This window comes from Lingula anatina, chromosome 2, assembly GCF_051362555.1.
Source record: "Lingula anatina isolate TDL-2025a chromosome 2, LinAna3.0, whole genome shotgun sequence".
Taxonomy (NCBI): domain Eukaryota; kingdom Metazoa; phylum Brachiopoda; class Lingulata; order Lingulida; family Lingulidae; genus Lingula; species Lingula anatina.
The window spans coordinates 48,462,240-48,480,920 of record NC_141768.1 but is presented as its reverse complement, the minus strand read 5'-3'; the positions used below and the strand labels follow the sequence as shown (position 1 = coordinate 48,480,920).

At 34.9% G+C, this 18,681-nt stretch overlaps 1 protein-coding gene across 1 annotated transcript in view; it reads right to left on the bottom strand.

Moving 5' to 3' along the window:
- Positions 1-16,596, bottom strand: part of LOC106159726 (regulator of G protein signaling 7) — a 60,952-nt gene extending 44,356 nt beyond the window's left edge. The window contains exons 1-4 of the mRNA XM_013536111.2: positions 16,504-16,596; positions 12,077-12,237; positions 10,952-11,003; positions 7,457-7,521 (exon numbers count right to left, since the gene is read on the bottom strand). Of these exons, the coding sequence (XP_013391565.2) occupies positions 7,457-7,521; positions 10,952-11,003; positions 12,077-12,237; positions 16,504-16,579 (354 nt within the window). The 5' untranslated portion in view covers positions 16,580-16,596. The remainder of the gene's footprint in view (positions 1-7,456; positions 7,522-10,951; positions 11,004-12,076; positions 12,238-16,503) is intronic.
- Positions 16,597-18,681: the final 2,085 nt, after the last annotated feature.

The following is an 18,681-nucleotide window of genomic DNA, read 5'->3' as shown; positions in this document are numbered from 1 at the left end:
TAACCTGACTGTCTTCCGGAAGTCCCAGAAGATGGTCTCAATCTACCCTTTCAATAAGATTATAGTTTCAGGACCATGAGAGTTCAAATTCACATGATGTAAGTCTCAATATTTGAAAAATGATGACAGTGCATAAAATAATATTACATAAGTAACATAATGTTTAAAGACATAAAAAACAATACAACTGCTTATGTGGAAATACAGAAATGTCAGAGTCTCAGGCGGATGAGAGTTAAAAGTCACAAATGCAAGTGTTTGAGAAAAAATTATAAAGGAAAACATAACAAAACTAGAAAAGCACTCCGAAAGTGCAGACCTCTGCCAAGGTAGCAATTGTTGATTATTATTGATTTTTGTCCTCTTTGGCCCACTTCTGACAGTTCCTGAAAATTTCAGCAAAATCCGTCCATAACTTTTTGAGTTATGTTGATGACAAACAGGGGTGAAAATATAACCTCCTTGGCAGAGGTAAATATAATTCCAATGAAGCTGCTATTCAAACTTTTAATCTTTCAGTTTGATATATATATATATATTATTTGCAATATTAAACAAAATTTACCTGCATAATTATCACTGCTTCCTTATTATTAATCTAGCAGAGAGCTTAACCTATGGGAGTTTACAGGGAAATATCAACAAGTGTGCTTTATGTAATCTCAAATCACAAGTGTGCTTTATGTAGCCTATCAATTAGGCAAATTACTTTATAACTGAAATTAGCGAAGTGATACCCAAGGGAAATTTATAGACTGACCCTCTCAAAGGTCTTTCAGGCCCATAAGTCACAACTTAAGAAGAGCACAAAACAATAATGCACAAAATAGGAGACTACCACTTCTGATGCAATAATACATTATGTTTAACTGCACAGTCAACATCAAATTTTAATTTTGCACAACAGGTAACACCGACGAAAGTAAAAGCATAAGGCTTCAGACTCATCAGAGTTCAAGTTTATACTTAGGCTCTATTCCCATAGATTTTAGATCGATCTATCCCCGCAGGGAGTCTCACTAGATTACTTTCAGATAATCCGACTTAAATGTCCGTCCCGCCTACTACAAGCTGTAAGGGGGTAATTAACTTTCGTGTCCGCCCGGCTGACAGCTATTTAGCGTGAACCCCCAGGGAGTTAGGTCGATCTAAAGTAGGTCGATCTAATCTATGGAAATGGGGTGTTAGAAAGTGCCAGAATGAGAAAAATGAAATTTCACACAAAATTGCATTAAATTCAATAATAAATGATAACCCAATTGACCTGGCTTTCTAATTTGAACTGCATGCCAATCCTAAAAATCATACTCTTAAGTTAAATATAATAATAAATAACACAGTTTTCTTTTCATAATGTTTGCAGTAGCAGTGCAAAAAGATTATTGTCAATTTTGATGTAACATTACATAATAAATTATAGAATAATTATCACCAATTTTTGATTATTGACTATAAATAGCATGAACATGTAGAAAATTTGATTACCATCCGGCTTCATGTCCATGGGAGCTCCGAGTCCCACAATGAATATGCCAAAAAGATAATGAATATTTCACTAAAATGTATAACTTCCAGAAAAAGAAGCCTATTAGACTGCTTTTCCAACTTGGGCTGCATTTTAGTCCTGTGTTTCTTTTTTGAAAGTTTGACAATCATAAGTAACACGGTTTTCCCATCATGGTCATCATGGCAGATGTGGATGATTGAATCTGACAAACTGCAATGATATGAGTTTATTTCCATTTTGGACACTTGATTACACAATACATGATAACAAGTTTACCATCATTTTTACATAATCAACTAACAATGTTGTAAAGATGCAGGAAATATCAAACAAACACTTTTACGTATCTTATTAGTTCAATAATGAGACTGTTAACATGCCTAAGAATTGAATCTGAGGAAATTTGAAAAAACAGTACAACTTCTAAAATAATGGCCCGATAACGCTGATTTTCGAACTCAACCTGCATTTTTGTAAGATTGACCACTCCTGTGAGTATAATGACAATTGGCTAAGCTGTTTTTTCTTATATTGTGTTATTAATGTTGCATATATGTTGAAAAAAGTGAAAAAACAGCATAAAAAAATTAAAAGAAAATGTAAAATAAAACATAACAAAAAATACCAATAAAGCTGCTATTCAAACTTTTAATCTAGCTGTACAATTACTAACATGATATGAATAACCCTATTGAGTTTGAGAATAATAAGACACTGTTATTCATCTTTAGCATTAATGTAAGCGTTACACAATTTTTTTTTGTAAACTTATTTTCCATATTAAATAACATTTACCTGCATAATAATCATCGATTCCTAATAATGTGACACAGTCAAGAAAGCTAAACCGATGGGACTTTACAATGAAATCTCAATGTGTGTTTATGTAATCTCATTTAATACCCACTTGAAAATTAATTAAGCAAATTATTTTATAACCCTGAAATAACTTGAAAATCAATTAAGCAAATTATTTTATAACCCTGAATTAACTGCCTACTATCCATATACATTTATTGCACCAAATAGCACTGTACTGCATAGCTTTCAAAACAGAAAACAATTACGATGGTTTTCCAACACAAGCTGCACTTCAGTCTTTTCAGTAAGGTTGATTATCATAAGTAACATGGTTTTCCCTTAATCGCTATCCTGGCAGCAGTGTCCAAAATAGGGTTTTCTTTAACTTTCATGCAATATAACATAATACTTAACAGCATAATGACCATCAAATTTTTTATAAAAAAATAAAAGTATCATGGATATTCAGAAAATGTGATATGGAAAGGTCTCCAAGGACATGGAAGTTAGGGTCACACTTTCAAAATGCCAAAATGTTAACAAGAGATAACTGTACTGAAATTATTTTCTTTCCATTTTCAACACCTTTTTTACATAAAACCATCATCAATTAACTGTCATTTTTAAATGATCAACTAGGAAAATTGTTGACATAGGAAAAATATCAATAGAACAATTTATAATGTCCAATTAGCTCCATTTGGAGATTCTGAACATAGTAAATGATTGAATCTGATGAACTGCAATGATGAGTTCCTTTCCATTTTTGATACTTTATTACACAATGCAGGATAATAGGTTTACCGTCATTTTTATATAATCAACTAACAATATTGTTAAGAAGCAGAAAATGTTAAAACAACACTTTAACATATCCAATTAGTACCGTTATGAGACTGTTAACATGCTTAAGAATTAAATCTGAAGAAAAACCACTTATATACAAAAAGGCTAATAACTTAATCAAAACTTAACTGATCAAGCTTATTTTCAAACTTGATCTGTATACTGGTCAGATTGATCACTCCTGTGAGTTGCAAGACAAAAGGCTGATTGGTTTTCCTTAAAATGCGTTATCAGTGTTGCATGTATGCTGAATAAAGGGAAAAAAACAGCATTACTTTTGTAAAAATAGTCCAATCATGCCAATTTTCAAACTTGACCTGCGTATTATAAATCAGTTCTGTAATCAGTTTTGTAAGTTTCAAGCCAAAAGGTAGAATGGTTTTCCACTTATCGTGTTATTGGTGCTGCATATATGCTGAAAAAGTGAAAAAACAGCATAAATTCCCTAAAAATGGCCCAATCATGCCGATTTTCGAACTTGACCTGCATATTATGAATATTCATCAGTTCTGTAAGTTTCAAGTCAAAAGGTACAATGGTTTTCCACTTATCGTGTTATCGGTGCTGCATATATGTTGAAAAAAGTGAAAAAACAGCATAAATTCCCTAAGAGTGACCTGATCATGCTGATTTTCGAACTTGACCTGTGTATTATGAATATTCATCAGTTCTGCAAGTTTCAAATCAAAAGGCAAAATGGTTTTCCACTTATCGTGTTATCGGTAAAAGTGCACGGCGACGGCGACGACAGACGCAGATGATGGCTATATGTACAGACACATCTGTGTCTGTATATAATAAAAAGTTGGATATACATCACCCTTCAATAAAATAAACAAATTACCAGGGTTTTCAGCCTTTATAACTCGTTTTATATATGTTGAAGACAAAAAATTAGAAAAGCGTCAGTAACGTATGTTACAAAAACGTGGGTTTAAGCAGGTACATCGTGAAAATGACTTAACTAAACTCGACTTTTGCAATATGGCCAATAAGGTCAGAAATCTCACTAAGTCATAATATAGTGAAATGCCCCATATCTTGTGTCTTTTAAACGTGGGAAGGTGACACCCCCATTTGCACTGTTTTATTGACTTTGAGTGTTAACAGCATAATGACCATCGATTATTAATAATAAAATATAAGTGTCATGGATTTTCACAAAATGTGACTAGCATGGGTCTTCAAGCCCGTGGAGGTTCTAAGTCACACCTTGGAAATGCCAATATGTGAAAAATTAAATTTTCACAAAAAACTGTTTAATTGCCAGAAAAATTTACCAAACAGACTGCATTGCCTACTGAAGCTGTATTTTAGTCCCATGTCTCTTTCCTGTAAGTTTGAGAACAGTAAGTGACATGATTTTCCTTAAATGGTCATCATGGGAGCAGTGCCCAAAATAGGGGTTTCTTCACATTTTGATGCAATATTACATAATGTTTTACAGCATAATGACCATCAATTTTTAATTATAAAATATTAGTATCATGGTTATTCAGAAAATGTGACAAGCAAAAGTCTTCAGGCCCATGGAACTTCAAAGTCACATATTGAAAATGCCAAAATGTAAACAAGACAGCACTGTTCTGAAATGGGTTTATTTCCATTTTTAACACTTTTTTAACATAAAACAAAATAAACAGTTTACTGCCATTTTTATATGACCAATGAAGAAAATTGATGAGATGGGAAAAGTATCAATAGAACAGTGTTAAATGTCCAACTTCCTCCATTCTGAGATTCTGAACATAGTGGATGAATGCATCTGACAAACTGCAATGATATGAGTTTATTTCCATTTTTGACACTTTATTACACAATACATGATAACAAGTTTACCATCATTTTTAAAAAATCAACTAACAATGTTGTAAAGATGCAGGAAATGTCAAACAAACACTTTTACGTATCTTATTAGTTCAAAAATGAGACTGTTAACATGCCTAAGAATTGAATGTGAGGAAATGTGAAAAAACAGCATAACTTCTAAAATAATGGACTGATTATGCTGATTTTCAAACTCAACCTGCGTTTTAGTAAGATTGGCCCCTTCTGTGAGTATAATGACAATTGGCCAATCTGTTTTTCTTATATTGTGTTATCAGTGTTGCATATATGCTGAAAAAGTGAAAAAACAGCATAAATTCCCTAAAAATGGCCCAATCATGCCGATTTTCAAACTTGACCTGCGTATTATGAATATTTATCAGTTCTGTAAGTTTCAAGCCAAAAGGTAAAATGGTTTTCCACTTATCGTGTTATCAGTGCTGCACATATGCTGAAAAAAGAGAAAAAATAGCTTAAATTCACTAAAAATGACCCAATCACGCTGATTTTCGAACTTGACCTCCGTATTATGTATATTCATCAGTTCTGTAAGTTTCAAGCCAAAAGGTAAAATGGTTTTCCACTTATCGTGTTATCGGTGCTGCATATATGCTGAAAAAAGTGAAAAAACAGCATAAATTCCATATAAGTGACCTGATCATGCTGATTTTCGAACTCGACCTGCGTATTATGAATATTCATCAGTTGTGTAAGTTTCAAACAAAAAGAAAAAACAGTTTTCCATTTATTGTGTTATCGGTAAAAGTGCACGGCGACGACGGCAACGACGGCGACGGCGACGACAGACGCAGATGACGGCTATATGTACAGACACATCTGTGTCTGTACATAAAAATACCTTGATTGATAAAACTCATCATTTCCTAAAATAAACAAATTAAACTAGATAAGCTTGATTTTTAGATTAGCTATATATATATATATATATATATATATATATATTTGTTTTTGTTTGTTTTGTTTTGTTTTGTTTTGTTTTAGAGTTGGGAAACTCCAGCAGATTATAAATGATGATAACAGACAACTCAATCAGGTAAAATGTTATATTTGATTAAAAATGTGACAATAAATAGCTAAAATTAATAATTAATGCCTACACACTGTCCTTCTTCTTCTTCTAATTTTCATTTTGACCAAATGAATAACTAGATTGTACCTATATTTTTTTTTTAATTTTCAAGATTTTAAGAGAAAAATTCATTTCAAATCATTTCATCTAAGTAAAAACATAACACTGAAACTAACTTTGTATATGAGATACTAAAAATTTACATTTTTCTTGTTACAGGATTCACTTTTAAACAGGAAAAATTGTGTATATAAAACATCTTCATTCAAAAAACCTTCTCAGGTAGAAGTATTGATTTAGATCCCCTTTCTTTTGTCTTAAATCTGAGAAATACAATACAGGTGGAACAAAACCTTTGCATTTCCTGCATTTCATGTGAAAACAGTTGTGGTTTTGAGAACAGTCCTGGCGTATTCAGTCTTCTCTTGTGGGTATATTGATTATAGAAAAATCTGTAGGAAGAAGTGACGTTCAGCCTTGGCATCTAGAGACGAGTCAATGAAATATTCATGTAATGCGGAGACCAAAACAATCAAACAACTGAAATTCTAGAATTAAGAGGCACTTAATTGGTAAAATGTTCATGCCAGGAAAACGGTCGTCTTGGATCAGGTTGAAGTTCTGAATGAATTTCATTGACCTGAACACTTATGGGCACTAGAAGATGAGCAGATATTTTGAAGAAAATAAACATCATCCAAATAAAAATTTCTACCTACTTTCATTCACAGAGAACTCAACAGATACCATTATTCATTTATTGTTCATTTTTTGAATTGTAACACTTCACAAGGAGACAATGAGGAAGAGCACAATATTATGAGATAAAAATTCATATACATTAAAAACAATATCTTATTAATAATGGCTGTTATGTCAGATGATTTTATTTGACACCTGCATTGCTCTTGAGAAAACAAATCATAGCTATAGCAATTGGCTAAATGATTTGTATATTTGCCTCAACTTTTTATTTTTTATTTTTTTTGTCTTTAACTACCAAAGAACATAATCCTCCGGACTCTTCATCAATATCTAAAAGTGTAATTAAAGACTGAGCTTTTACCTCATTTAATTTTGGCCAATTTGACATGGATTTATTTAAGGACTTTAAACTTTACTTGTTTTACTTATGGAATAAACTTAAATCATTAGGGGTAGCTAGACAGATTAATTTGCATGTTTTTTAAAAGCAAAGAAATAAATATATTGCATGAGGAAGGCATAAGATTTGACCTAGCTTGCATGTAAATGACAGTACAGTGTTTAGATAAAGAGGAAATTAGCATCAACTGGGACTGAAATATGTCAGCTTTCTACAATGCATTCCTGGAAAGATTCACTTATTTTTTCCTAAAAAATAAGTTGTCTTAATTAACACTTACTTGTTCAAAGTCCTCCAAACCATGCCTCTGCTTATTCCGTAGCGTTCTCTTTGCAAGATATATGGCTGGAAAAAAATAATAAAAAACAATTGAGAACTCTCGTCATTTTAAGTAATTAAGTTGATAACCCATCAAACAGAATAGTTTTCTAATTGTTCTTCAAATAAAATGTTCTTCACAAATTGACATATACCTTCATTTTCAATTTGTGAAGAACAATACAAGGCTTTTTAACATTGCCTGACTAATTTTGCTATCTTGATTAAGCATACGGAAATGGGATTTACCAGGGAAATGTGCCTACTTCTACTGGCATAACTATATAGAGACATAAGAAGTCTAGGATTACCCTATGTCTACAACAGACTGGCAATATTGATGCCCTATCTCATCATTTAAGATACAGTAAATGCAATGTAAGAATTATAAATTATTAGGAATTTATCTTTCAGGCAGCAGCAAAAGGTGTTAGAACTGCACTTTTCTGGTCGTAAATCTTTTTTTTTTCCAGTCTGTAAAGTCTGTGGTATTTCTTAAAGTTATTCTATTTGAAACTGGTGCAATTTGGTCTGATTTAGCAGCAATAAATTAACAAAAGGTACTCATTTAATATGCATCTTTAAAAAAAACTAACTTTTTGGGATGAATTTAGCCTCCAAAGAAAAATAAAAAATGTTAAAGAAAACAGGAAAACCCTTCTCCAAAGAAGTGTTCTTGAAACCCTATGATGTATCTTAATTCCATATTCATTTTTGTCATCACTTGTATTTCCTGAGAGGTTGAGCTTAGCATCATACTAATCTATAATACCTCCACTGTTAATTTTCAATATAAATTAGGTAATCCATCTCAGATCACAACAGTAATGTCAAGATTCCTGTTGGGAGCCAAAATTCAACTACTAGCAGCAATGCCAAAATTAGTTTGGCAACGAGCAGAAATTTTCTCTGTGCTCTTCAATGTGTTTAAAACCAAGATTAATTAAAAGTTTATAAATATTTAAACTCACCAGAAATACTATTTAATTAATTACACACCTGCAATCAATCAGGTACATGTAAAGGTAAGGCAAGGACTGAGAAAACTAGTTGGTTGGTTAACGAGCACAAGGGAGCCTAATTTTGAGGATAAGTTTTTTCTCCAATGGAGAAAATACATTGGGGATTGGTTTGGTAAGTGGAAGGAAATTGCAACTAACCCCAGGAAAATCCTCTATGCCCAAAAATTGTCCACACTTTTATATTTCCTCCACCTCCCCCCAAAGGAAAAAAACTAAAATTCATATGCTCTTCTAGTAAAATATCTCATCTATTAACAAATTCTTGTACTGACCCTTTTATAATATATCAATGCTCATTAACAAACTTATCACTTTTGTCTGGCCTACGTAAGGTTAGAAGACAACTAAAACACTGCCTGGAATTGTGACAAAAAAATATTTAATGAACTTTATGAGGTTTTTATCACCATTCCACAACTAACGCTGTAATGGTAGGAAATGGTGATATTTGATGCAAACATTGTTCCAATAGTAGATACAAGCTCAAACAGTCCAAAATACATATTAAGCCTAATAAGATCTGGAGGCAGACAGAGTAAAACCAACTGTATCACTTCCAACCATACACATTTGAAGACAAGGTCACTGCTACCCTCTACCAGAGCCGCAGTTATTATTGGGGACATTTTTGACTGAGAGCCAAATGACTGTCTATTTATCTAGAGACATAACAGTGAATATCTGTGAAAAATCAATCTGTCGCCCTGGTAGAGGGAAGGTCACTGCAATGGTAAAGCGATTACTAAGTAGCGAATTATAGAAACATATTTTCTATATGCAGACGGGTTTACAAAATAACTCCAAGAAATGTTAAACTTTATGTGGCATGCTAGAAGATGTAATAAAGCACAGTGATCTAGAATATTCTGATGAAAAATGGGAATACACTTGATACATAAAAGTAATAAGCAGTAAAAATTACCCAAGCTTAAGATGTGTCATCTCTAGGAATGTGTTAGGTGAGAGCACATCCATTTAGTTTGCACAACACAATACGCAATGTGCCAGGCAGCACAACTACCGCAATGTGTGAGCCAGAACTGGGACTACTACACTTTCACTTTTGTCACTAATTAGTATTCCATTTCCACAATCTTTGTAAATGGATATAATATGCATTTTATACCAATATTCCTAAATCTGCATCTCTATCAACCACAGCAAAAATAATAACAAAAAGAAATATTGCAAGCATCTTTCTATACTGCTGAAATTAATAATTCTAACCATTTTCTTTTCCATTAAATGTACAAACAAGGTAAAATGCAACACCAAAAGTAATTAGCCGATAAACCACCATTCAGTTTATCTGTAAATACTCTGTAATCTAATGAACAAAAATGTATTGCAACCGAGCTCGGTGCTCCCAGGAGAGAGTGTGTACAAGAAAACCCAATTGCCAGGATGGATATTAATTGTGAATGGTCGACCAGAGGGATAGGAGAGGGATGAAGCTTCATGTAATCAGAGAAATTCTTGAGTCACTTTCCTTGGATTTAATGAAGTCAGCATGGCTAGCTGTGGGTGCGCTGGGGAAAGAATCAATGGGGCGCAATATTCTTCTCAACTCGGCCCAGACAAGAGGTCTACACCAGGGACCGATTCTCTTCGCCATATTAACATCAGCACTGGAGCTGTGGAGAGGAACCCACAGATATCCAGGCAGAACACTTTTCACTGAAAGTTTATGAAATGATTAATTTTGTTTTGGAAAACTGCATTACCTTTGTCTTGACCATAGTTCTGGCAACAGTGCCTGTGTCTCACCTGTTTCAGCCATACCTGTGTCTAGCTGTGTGAACCAAACCTGGTGAGCTGGAGGAGGGGGGAAGGAGGTAGAGAGAGAAGGGCTATATGGGGTGGAGAGGGGTGAAATGGGGGTGGCTTAGTTGGGGGGGGGGGGGTAGGGGAGGGTAGTAGAAGGAGAGAGGGGTGAGGGGGGTGAGACAGGCTGGAGAGGGGTGAGATGGGGTGCCTGAACTGCGGTGGGGGGGGGGGCAGTGGAGGATCAGATTATATGGTAGAGAGAACTTTTCCCTGCCTGATGTGCCACCAGGAGTGAAAAGAAGAGATCAGGTAGACCACAGAGAACTAGATACAGAAAATGGCAGCTAACTGCCTGGACTCGTTGCCATTGATATGATTAGTCCCTGAATGGTCTGGTTAATGAGTAAAGAGGTTTCACATTTTACACATCAAACTACTGGCGTATCGCCACATCACAGGATAATAACATAAGACAATGACGGCAGAGAAACTTTCTTCCATAAAAAGAAATTGACACACATGAAAACTAAGTTTTGATGAAGTGGGCACTATTCCTAATCAATACATATATTTCTTATCTTGTCTCTGTGGACATAGTTTAATGATGTAGGAACAAGTGATACTGTCTGGAGAGTTGGATGAGATATCTAGCTCTAAAACTCACTCACCGTAATCCACGTGATCTGGCTTCCAATTATTACTAGGCCAAAAATATGGCGTCTGAAAACAGAAAATGATGAAAGTAAACATCAACACTGGTCACAAGACTGGCCTTACAAAAATTCCAATGAAAAACCCAAAACTCAAGTAAAAAATTATTTATTTTTTTAATATGGCATATTTTTTGGTAACTAGTAAGTAGAAAAAGAACTACAGTGAAAATTTTGGCTCTAATGTCACGAAAAACACATTTCTGAATTATTAAGTTAACACCCAAATCGACATGTTTTGTATGTATGCACGCAACACAAACATAAAGTCTTAAAATAAATATACATATTATAGCATCTGTATATAAAATGACAGAGAAAATCAATAGCATCCAACAAGAAGAGAGAGACAAGCTGTAGAGGATGCTGCTGGGTTTAACATATAGTATATACCACTGGTTACTTTAAGGACACAAATTTCAACACAATTAATTCAACCACATGGAAGTAAAACCATCATAAAATGGCGCAATAAAGCCATTTATTGAAGATAATGCAAAAATAAGAATAAACAACAACAAGCTCATCCTGTTATACATGACACTTTTATCATGTTTATTAACCTGACTGCTAGAAAGTGATAGTAAATATCCCGGCCTCCATTAGGCTCTCAGATATATGCTAAAAATACCTTCACTCATCTATTTTTACCTGACCATGTACAAAAGATATATATGTATGTGTAGAAAATTCATCAGGCAAATATAAGTTCCAAGGTTGTCTTATGATCCCTAAGTTGACATTTTACTATGGCAAAAATAATTTTGTTGGGCATTATTACAAGTACATATTTTTCAATTGTATGAATCTGTTTTAAATGATTAGAGGCAAACAGAGAAAAAAAAGAAAGCATTAACCCACGTCAGAGTTGCACAAGGGCTATAAACAGACGATGGTCTTAACTGTAAGGGTAAAAATTTCAGTTGTTTATGATCCATTTAAACATAAAAACAAACATTTTTTTGTTTCTCTGAACTGTAAAAATTGCAAGCCCAGTGTCATTTTGATAACATGCCTCTGCTTTGTTAAGTCAAAAAGTCTGAAATGTTGGTGCCATGTGTTAGTTTGTGGGTGAAGTCTTACCTGAAATCTGAACAAAGTGTTATCATCCTTGACCACCAAGTTTTTCTGATCAGACACGGGGAAGAGGTAGCCATATTGGCAGAGGAGATTGGCAAGATGGCTGGCGTGGAGGCGCTCCTCAGTCTGAAGTTTGGTATACAACCAGTCAATAAGATCTTGACCTGGAAACAAAGCATAGGATAGATTAAACACAGAACTTTACAAATCATAGCTTTTTAATTCTATTATTATTTTATTTGTTAACTTGCAATTGTTCTGAAAAAGTAAGCACCAGGCACATGAGTCTCAGTATACACCAGTCAGTTTAAGGGACTATTCCTAAAAAATTATCGTAATTGCTGTGGATCGGTCTATCTCCTAGGATTCTTGCTAAATTGCAATTAACCTAAGCGGGTTAGATGTCTGTCACACCTACTGAACCTGCTACAAGGTAATTAATTAGTGTTTAGAAGCATCAGAGGCATGCCACACATCTCAGCCGCTTAATCTGAATACTATTTAGCAAGAAAATCTCCAGACCTGTTAGATTGATCTAGGTATGGGAACCCAGTCTAAATAGAACCATGGTCATCAAACTACCTGGCAGTATTTCCTGTCCATTTGTAGCAGTATGACTAACAACATATCAACTCAGTAGATCATGATATTATGATGAGATCACAATATAGAGCAATCTAATCCCTATCTTGTCCCGCCCATCCTTATTCCCTGTGAAGACCTGCCCAGAAAAGTATGTACACAACTATGACTTCTAGTAGGGATTCAGAAAACTATGTCTAAATGCCATGTCTTATAATAATTATGAGGAGATTGTGGGACACTAACACAACAAGAGACATTATAAGGTCACTAACACTGCATAGATACATAAAGAACCCTTACAAGGTCACAAATATGATAAGAACTCTTATGAAGTCAATAGCATAGAAAAAACAACAATGAAGTCACTAACACAACATGAACTCTTAGGAGGTTAATTATTAATTATCTTTTATGAGGCCATTAATTCAGCTCCTGAGATCACTAATACAGCTCAAACTATAACCACAAAGCCACTGACTCAGTACTAATCTTGAACAAAAAGATTTGACAGCTTTAAATCCCTTCTAAAGATCCACATTTTTAAATCTGTCTATTGCTCCTAGATTTTTTATATATTTTAATAAGATTGAGTTTTTAGCAGTGTTAATTTTAAATGGTTTCCAATGAGTGTTTTAGATTTGAATATTGTAGTCATTCAATGATTTTAGTTATATTATTATTGTAGGGAGCCTTGAGGTAGCATGTAAGGCACCATTATATAAGAAGCGTATTATTATTATTATTATTATTATTATTATTATTATTATTATTATTATTATTATTATTATAGTAAAAACGATTAAGTCATGAAATTAGTGAGACTTAGACCTACATGTTATTTGATATAAGTCCAAACCACAAAATCAGTGATCCAGTAAAATCATTAACTGTTATTATACTACCAATATTTCAGTTAAAACTCAATCTCAAGCTACGCCTCTCCACAGATAACAATATGGCCAGCGGTACAAGCTAAGGTCTGTAACAATGCTTACTACAAGGTCACAAGGTAAGACTGCTAACCATAAGGTCACAGGGTAAGACTGCTAACCATAAGGTCACAGGGTAAGACTGCTAACCATAAGGTCACAGGGTAAGACTGCTAACCATAAGGTCACGAGGTAAGACTGCTAACCATAAGGTCACAAGGTAAGACTGCTAACCATAAGGTCAAGAGGTAAGACTGCTAACCATAAGGTCACGAGGTAAGACTGCTAACCATAAGGTCACGAGGTAAGACTGCTAACCATAAGGTAAGACTGCTAACCATAAGGTCACAAGGTAAGACTGCTAACAATTAGATTGCAAGGTAAGACTGCTAACCACAAGGTCACAATGTCAGTAACTATATGCTTACTGCAAAGTCACAAGACCAATGCAATTGCTAAATGCAAGGTCACATGGTCAGTTAGAATGCTAACAACATGGTCCCAAAGTTAAGTATACTAACAAGGTCACAAGTCAGTATGCTACCCACAAGAGCATATAAGCAGATATACTGAATACATAATGTATGTCATTAGAAGATCAAAGGGAAAAAAACTGAGCATAATTCACAATACATGATTTAACCATTCAGTGTCTTAACTGTGATTCATGTAAATCAAAGTGATAAATAAAAGGAAAAAAAAAAGGACATCAAAAGAAAGAAATGATGATAAAAGCACTTTTTTCCGATATACACCTAACAAACTCTGCTCTTATGGGATTCATCTATTTTTACTTTAACTATATCCATTTTCATTAGAGATATTCCCTCTGGTGGTTAAAAAATTGCCCCTTGGGCATGACGAATATACAATCCACTTCCAAATTTATCCAAACTGCCCACTTTGTGACAGAAATAGCGATGGGACAGTCAATAATTGGCAAACACAGTGAGCAATGACGTCAATGCACCATCAAAATCTGAACGAGATTAGCAGAGTGTAAGTCTTCAACCCCAAATTTCAGTGGCACAGGCTTCCGCGGATAATTAAATTCCTGTTTTCAATTCTGTTAGTTGATTGCAGAAGTAAGATAGGCAGTGCACACTTAACACTGGGACATCATGTGCATTCTGAAGATAATGTCATTTATAACAATGTAGCCTACATTATGTAAGAAACTGGCAATTAAGACTTTGTTTTTCACTGTTTTCAACTATCACTGACTGGTATTAAGCCATAATGACTGATATTCAACTATCTGTGTATAATCAAGAATAGCTATAGGGATTTTTATTTATCAATCTTCAAATCTAAACTGCACATTCCTTTTTGGTTTTTTGTATAAAATCCATGAAACTACATGACTTAATCTTTTACATGTCTTCAATCTCTTCAAGCCATATTGCGTCCATCATTTGGCAGTCAATAACTCGTTTGGATGCAAAGTTACAATGTATTCTTTGACCTTAAGAGAAGAGAAAATGGCTGCCAAGATTTTTCTTGCTCTGTGTCTTTATCTCCTCAAAACAGACGTGGGAATCGATGAAATCACTCAATTTGTTTGGGATCACATTTTCAAAACAAACAAGTCTCTAGGTACAAAAGAGCACTGGATCTGGGGATTTTCTTATCATTACACTTCAAAAAATTATTTCTTCATCAATGACCAACAGAAATGCACATCATTGTTAGAGTTTGCTGGATAAAGAAAGGATAAAATGGATAATATTATATATCTCAGGGCACTGTTGGGTGGTGGCTAGGAGCATGTATGCAGCATAAAGTCCCACATCTTTCACTTTCTCTTTAACATTTAGCCACTATCTATAAATCCTTGACATGAAAGCACAGCAATAATATCTTAATGAAAGCTAGAAAAATGGCAGTCTTCAAAGTGGCAAGTTTTCACTTAAGTGGATTTACTTAGTAGATATGGACGGGATTATTCTGCTTTTTGAAGGTGACACTGCAAAGAGAAATAATGAAAATAAGTAAAATCTATAGCATACGGAAATTATGGTTTCTTTTTTAGTGTGCTTTCATAGAAAAGATCCTGCAAGGAAGTACCAGTGGGTAAAGCAGAATGGGACTAGTGACAACATTAGCAGTTAATTGAGGCAATCCTACCATGTAACACCATTCAAAAGACAGAGGCCTCACCATCCTTCACTACTTCTATACTCATGACAGCTTGCAGCAAAGTAACAATATTTGATATTCTCTTTTAACTTCCAGGAAATTCCTCTTTTCCTTTGCTAGTATAGATGCAATTTATTGACACCGTGGCTGGAAATGTGTATATAATAACTTGTTAAATACTCGGCCATGCGGCAGAGACAGATCAATCAGCAGCTTTCCAGTACTAGATGGCAATCTAAGTGCACAGTCCACCACTGATTCTCGGCTAAGTGGCCGTGAGAGGGAAAACCAGGTCTGCACAAAGCTAATTACGGCTTAGTGCTTTAAAGAGACAGTTGTTATCTATTGGCTATCAGGGGATCATTCCCAGTTGCCAGCTAAAGACAAAAGGACCGCAATAGAAGTTTGTTTGAATAAGTGATGCTGGTTAATTTCTAGAGCATGTCTCTGAAGGCTGTCTGACATGATACCTGATAAACCACTATGGCACAAACATTTCTGAGTAAAACATTTCTTTGTCTTTGTAAATTGACAGGAATACTGCATATAACTTGATAGTTAGCTAGATGAGCTATAAGCTATAATAACACAATTAGTTTGAAATGCATCAGGTGAGATAATGCATTGTGAGTGATTGTGTCAGTGCTTCAGGTGAGACAACATTTAGTATGAAGGGGAGGGGATTGTGACAGTGTGTTAGGTGTAACCATCTTAATTTTTTAAATGCCAATTAAGATCTTCCTTATAAATATATGCTATATACAGAACTGACTTTACCTGCAAATGCATCCGGGACTGTGGTAAGAAAAAGCTTTTGACTTCGTACTGGAATTGCGTTCTCTGAAAACTGCATACAGCGGATCAGGTTCTCCATCTACAAATATCAAATAAAGAAAAGTTCAACTATTTTTCCATGAAATGCCACGTGTAGACACTTCTACTTCTCTTTGGTGACATCCTAGTTACATCTATAAAATTTATAAATTTTATAGGTTTTTTATTCTTGATATTTCTGAAGGAAGTGTATTCATATAAAAATACAAACATCCCAATCTTCCCACCAGGACCATCCCCGTCATCCCACTATGACTATCCTATTCTTCTTACCATGACCATCCCAGTCTTTTTACCATGACCAACCCAGCCTTCCCAATGGAACCATCCCAGTCTTCCCACTGGGACTATCTCAGTCATCCCACCATGACCATCCCAGTCTTCTCACTGGGACTAACCCAGTCTTCCTACTGGGACCATCTTATTCTTCCCACTGGGACCATCCCAGTCTTCCCACCATGACCATCCTAATCTTCCCACGTGGACCATCCCAGTCATCCCATTATGACTACCCCAGTCTCCCCACCATGACCATCCCAGTCTACTCACTGGGACCATCCTGGTCTCCCCACCATGACCATCCCAGTCTTCTCACCATGACCATCCCAGTCTTCTCACCATGACCATCCCAGTCTCCCCACCATGACTATCCCAGTTTCCCCACCATGACCATCCCAGTCTTCTCACCATGACCATCCCAGTCTCCCCACCATGACCATCCCAGTCTTCTCACTGGGACTAACCCCAGTCTCCCTACCGGGACTGAGCTAAAGAGGCTTGTACCAGTTAGGAAGAACTCATTACTTTAAGCATTTGGTTTAAATTCACCATCTTAAACAAAGTTTAGGCTCATAATTACAAATCAAAATTTTGATAGATGCTACAATTTAAGTTCTTTTCTCTAAATCATGTTAAAAATAATGAAGTTGAACTTCGAATTCATTTGATGTTATTTGGCTTAATGAAAAATGTCAGTGGCCAAGGAGAGCCATGATGTGAGGTGACATGATGTGTGCTGCACATTCACCATAGATGACTAGTTGATCAAAATCATGGACGACACAGCAGATTAAACACTCTTTATCACCTTCCATAGTCATATGGCAATTTCAGTGTTCCACCAATACCATACCCCCGCCTATATTAACCCAGTCTCCTGCCTTGAAAACTCTGATTAAAGGAAAAAATTAATTAAGCATAAGTCCAATGTTGTTTCAGATTGAGAATAAATTGCTGGAAACCACACAGATTAAGCCACACAGTCCATTTGTTTACACAGAAAATTGATATTGATTCACAAATGGTGGAACCCAAATAGCTGTCATCAGGCGCATTACCACAGGATTCGACAAGCTGGGGAAATTACACAGCCAATGCTGTACATGATGAACATCACTGAATAAGATGGAAAAAAAAGTAATTTTTTTAGTACACCTGTGTCTCAATCAACTCTCTTCCACCCTAACAAATAGACAATCCTAAACCTTACTTACACATATGAGCAAAGACCCAAGTGTAAATGTGGCTTTTTTTTTTTTTTTCTAGTTTGAACCAATACAGTTTGAAGTCTTTGGTGAGAAATAAAACCACCTCAGCAGTCCATGGATAAAAATTGTAAAAACTGAAAATTCCAAAAATGTAGACTGCTCATCACATTCAGACCATATTGAAACAATCAAAATAAAGGATGAAAACCATGAAATCAGGCATAATCCTCAGTCAGAAAACTTTCACCCATGCCAGTATATATAACCTCTCGTTACAAAGGTGTCTTGCAATCAGTTGAAATAATATCCTTTAAAACCTACTAAAGACGAGTTATGCTATCATATCATACATCTTACTAACGGAACAGGTATATTCCAGTTCAATGGAGCTGAAGAGAAATATCATTTCAGTATCAGAAGAAAGTCTGAATGCAGGAACATGAGACAATAGTCTTTTCCATACAGCATCTTTATTTCACTCAGAATCTCAATTAATTAATTACAAACACAAGAACTTTTATCAGTCAGAAACTGTCAACATTTTCAAAATCACCAAATTAGTTAAATTTACCAAAATATTGACAAAAATGGTAGGTTCTCTGGGGTAGCCCTAGCAATTTTTTTTTTTTTTTTC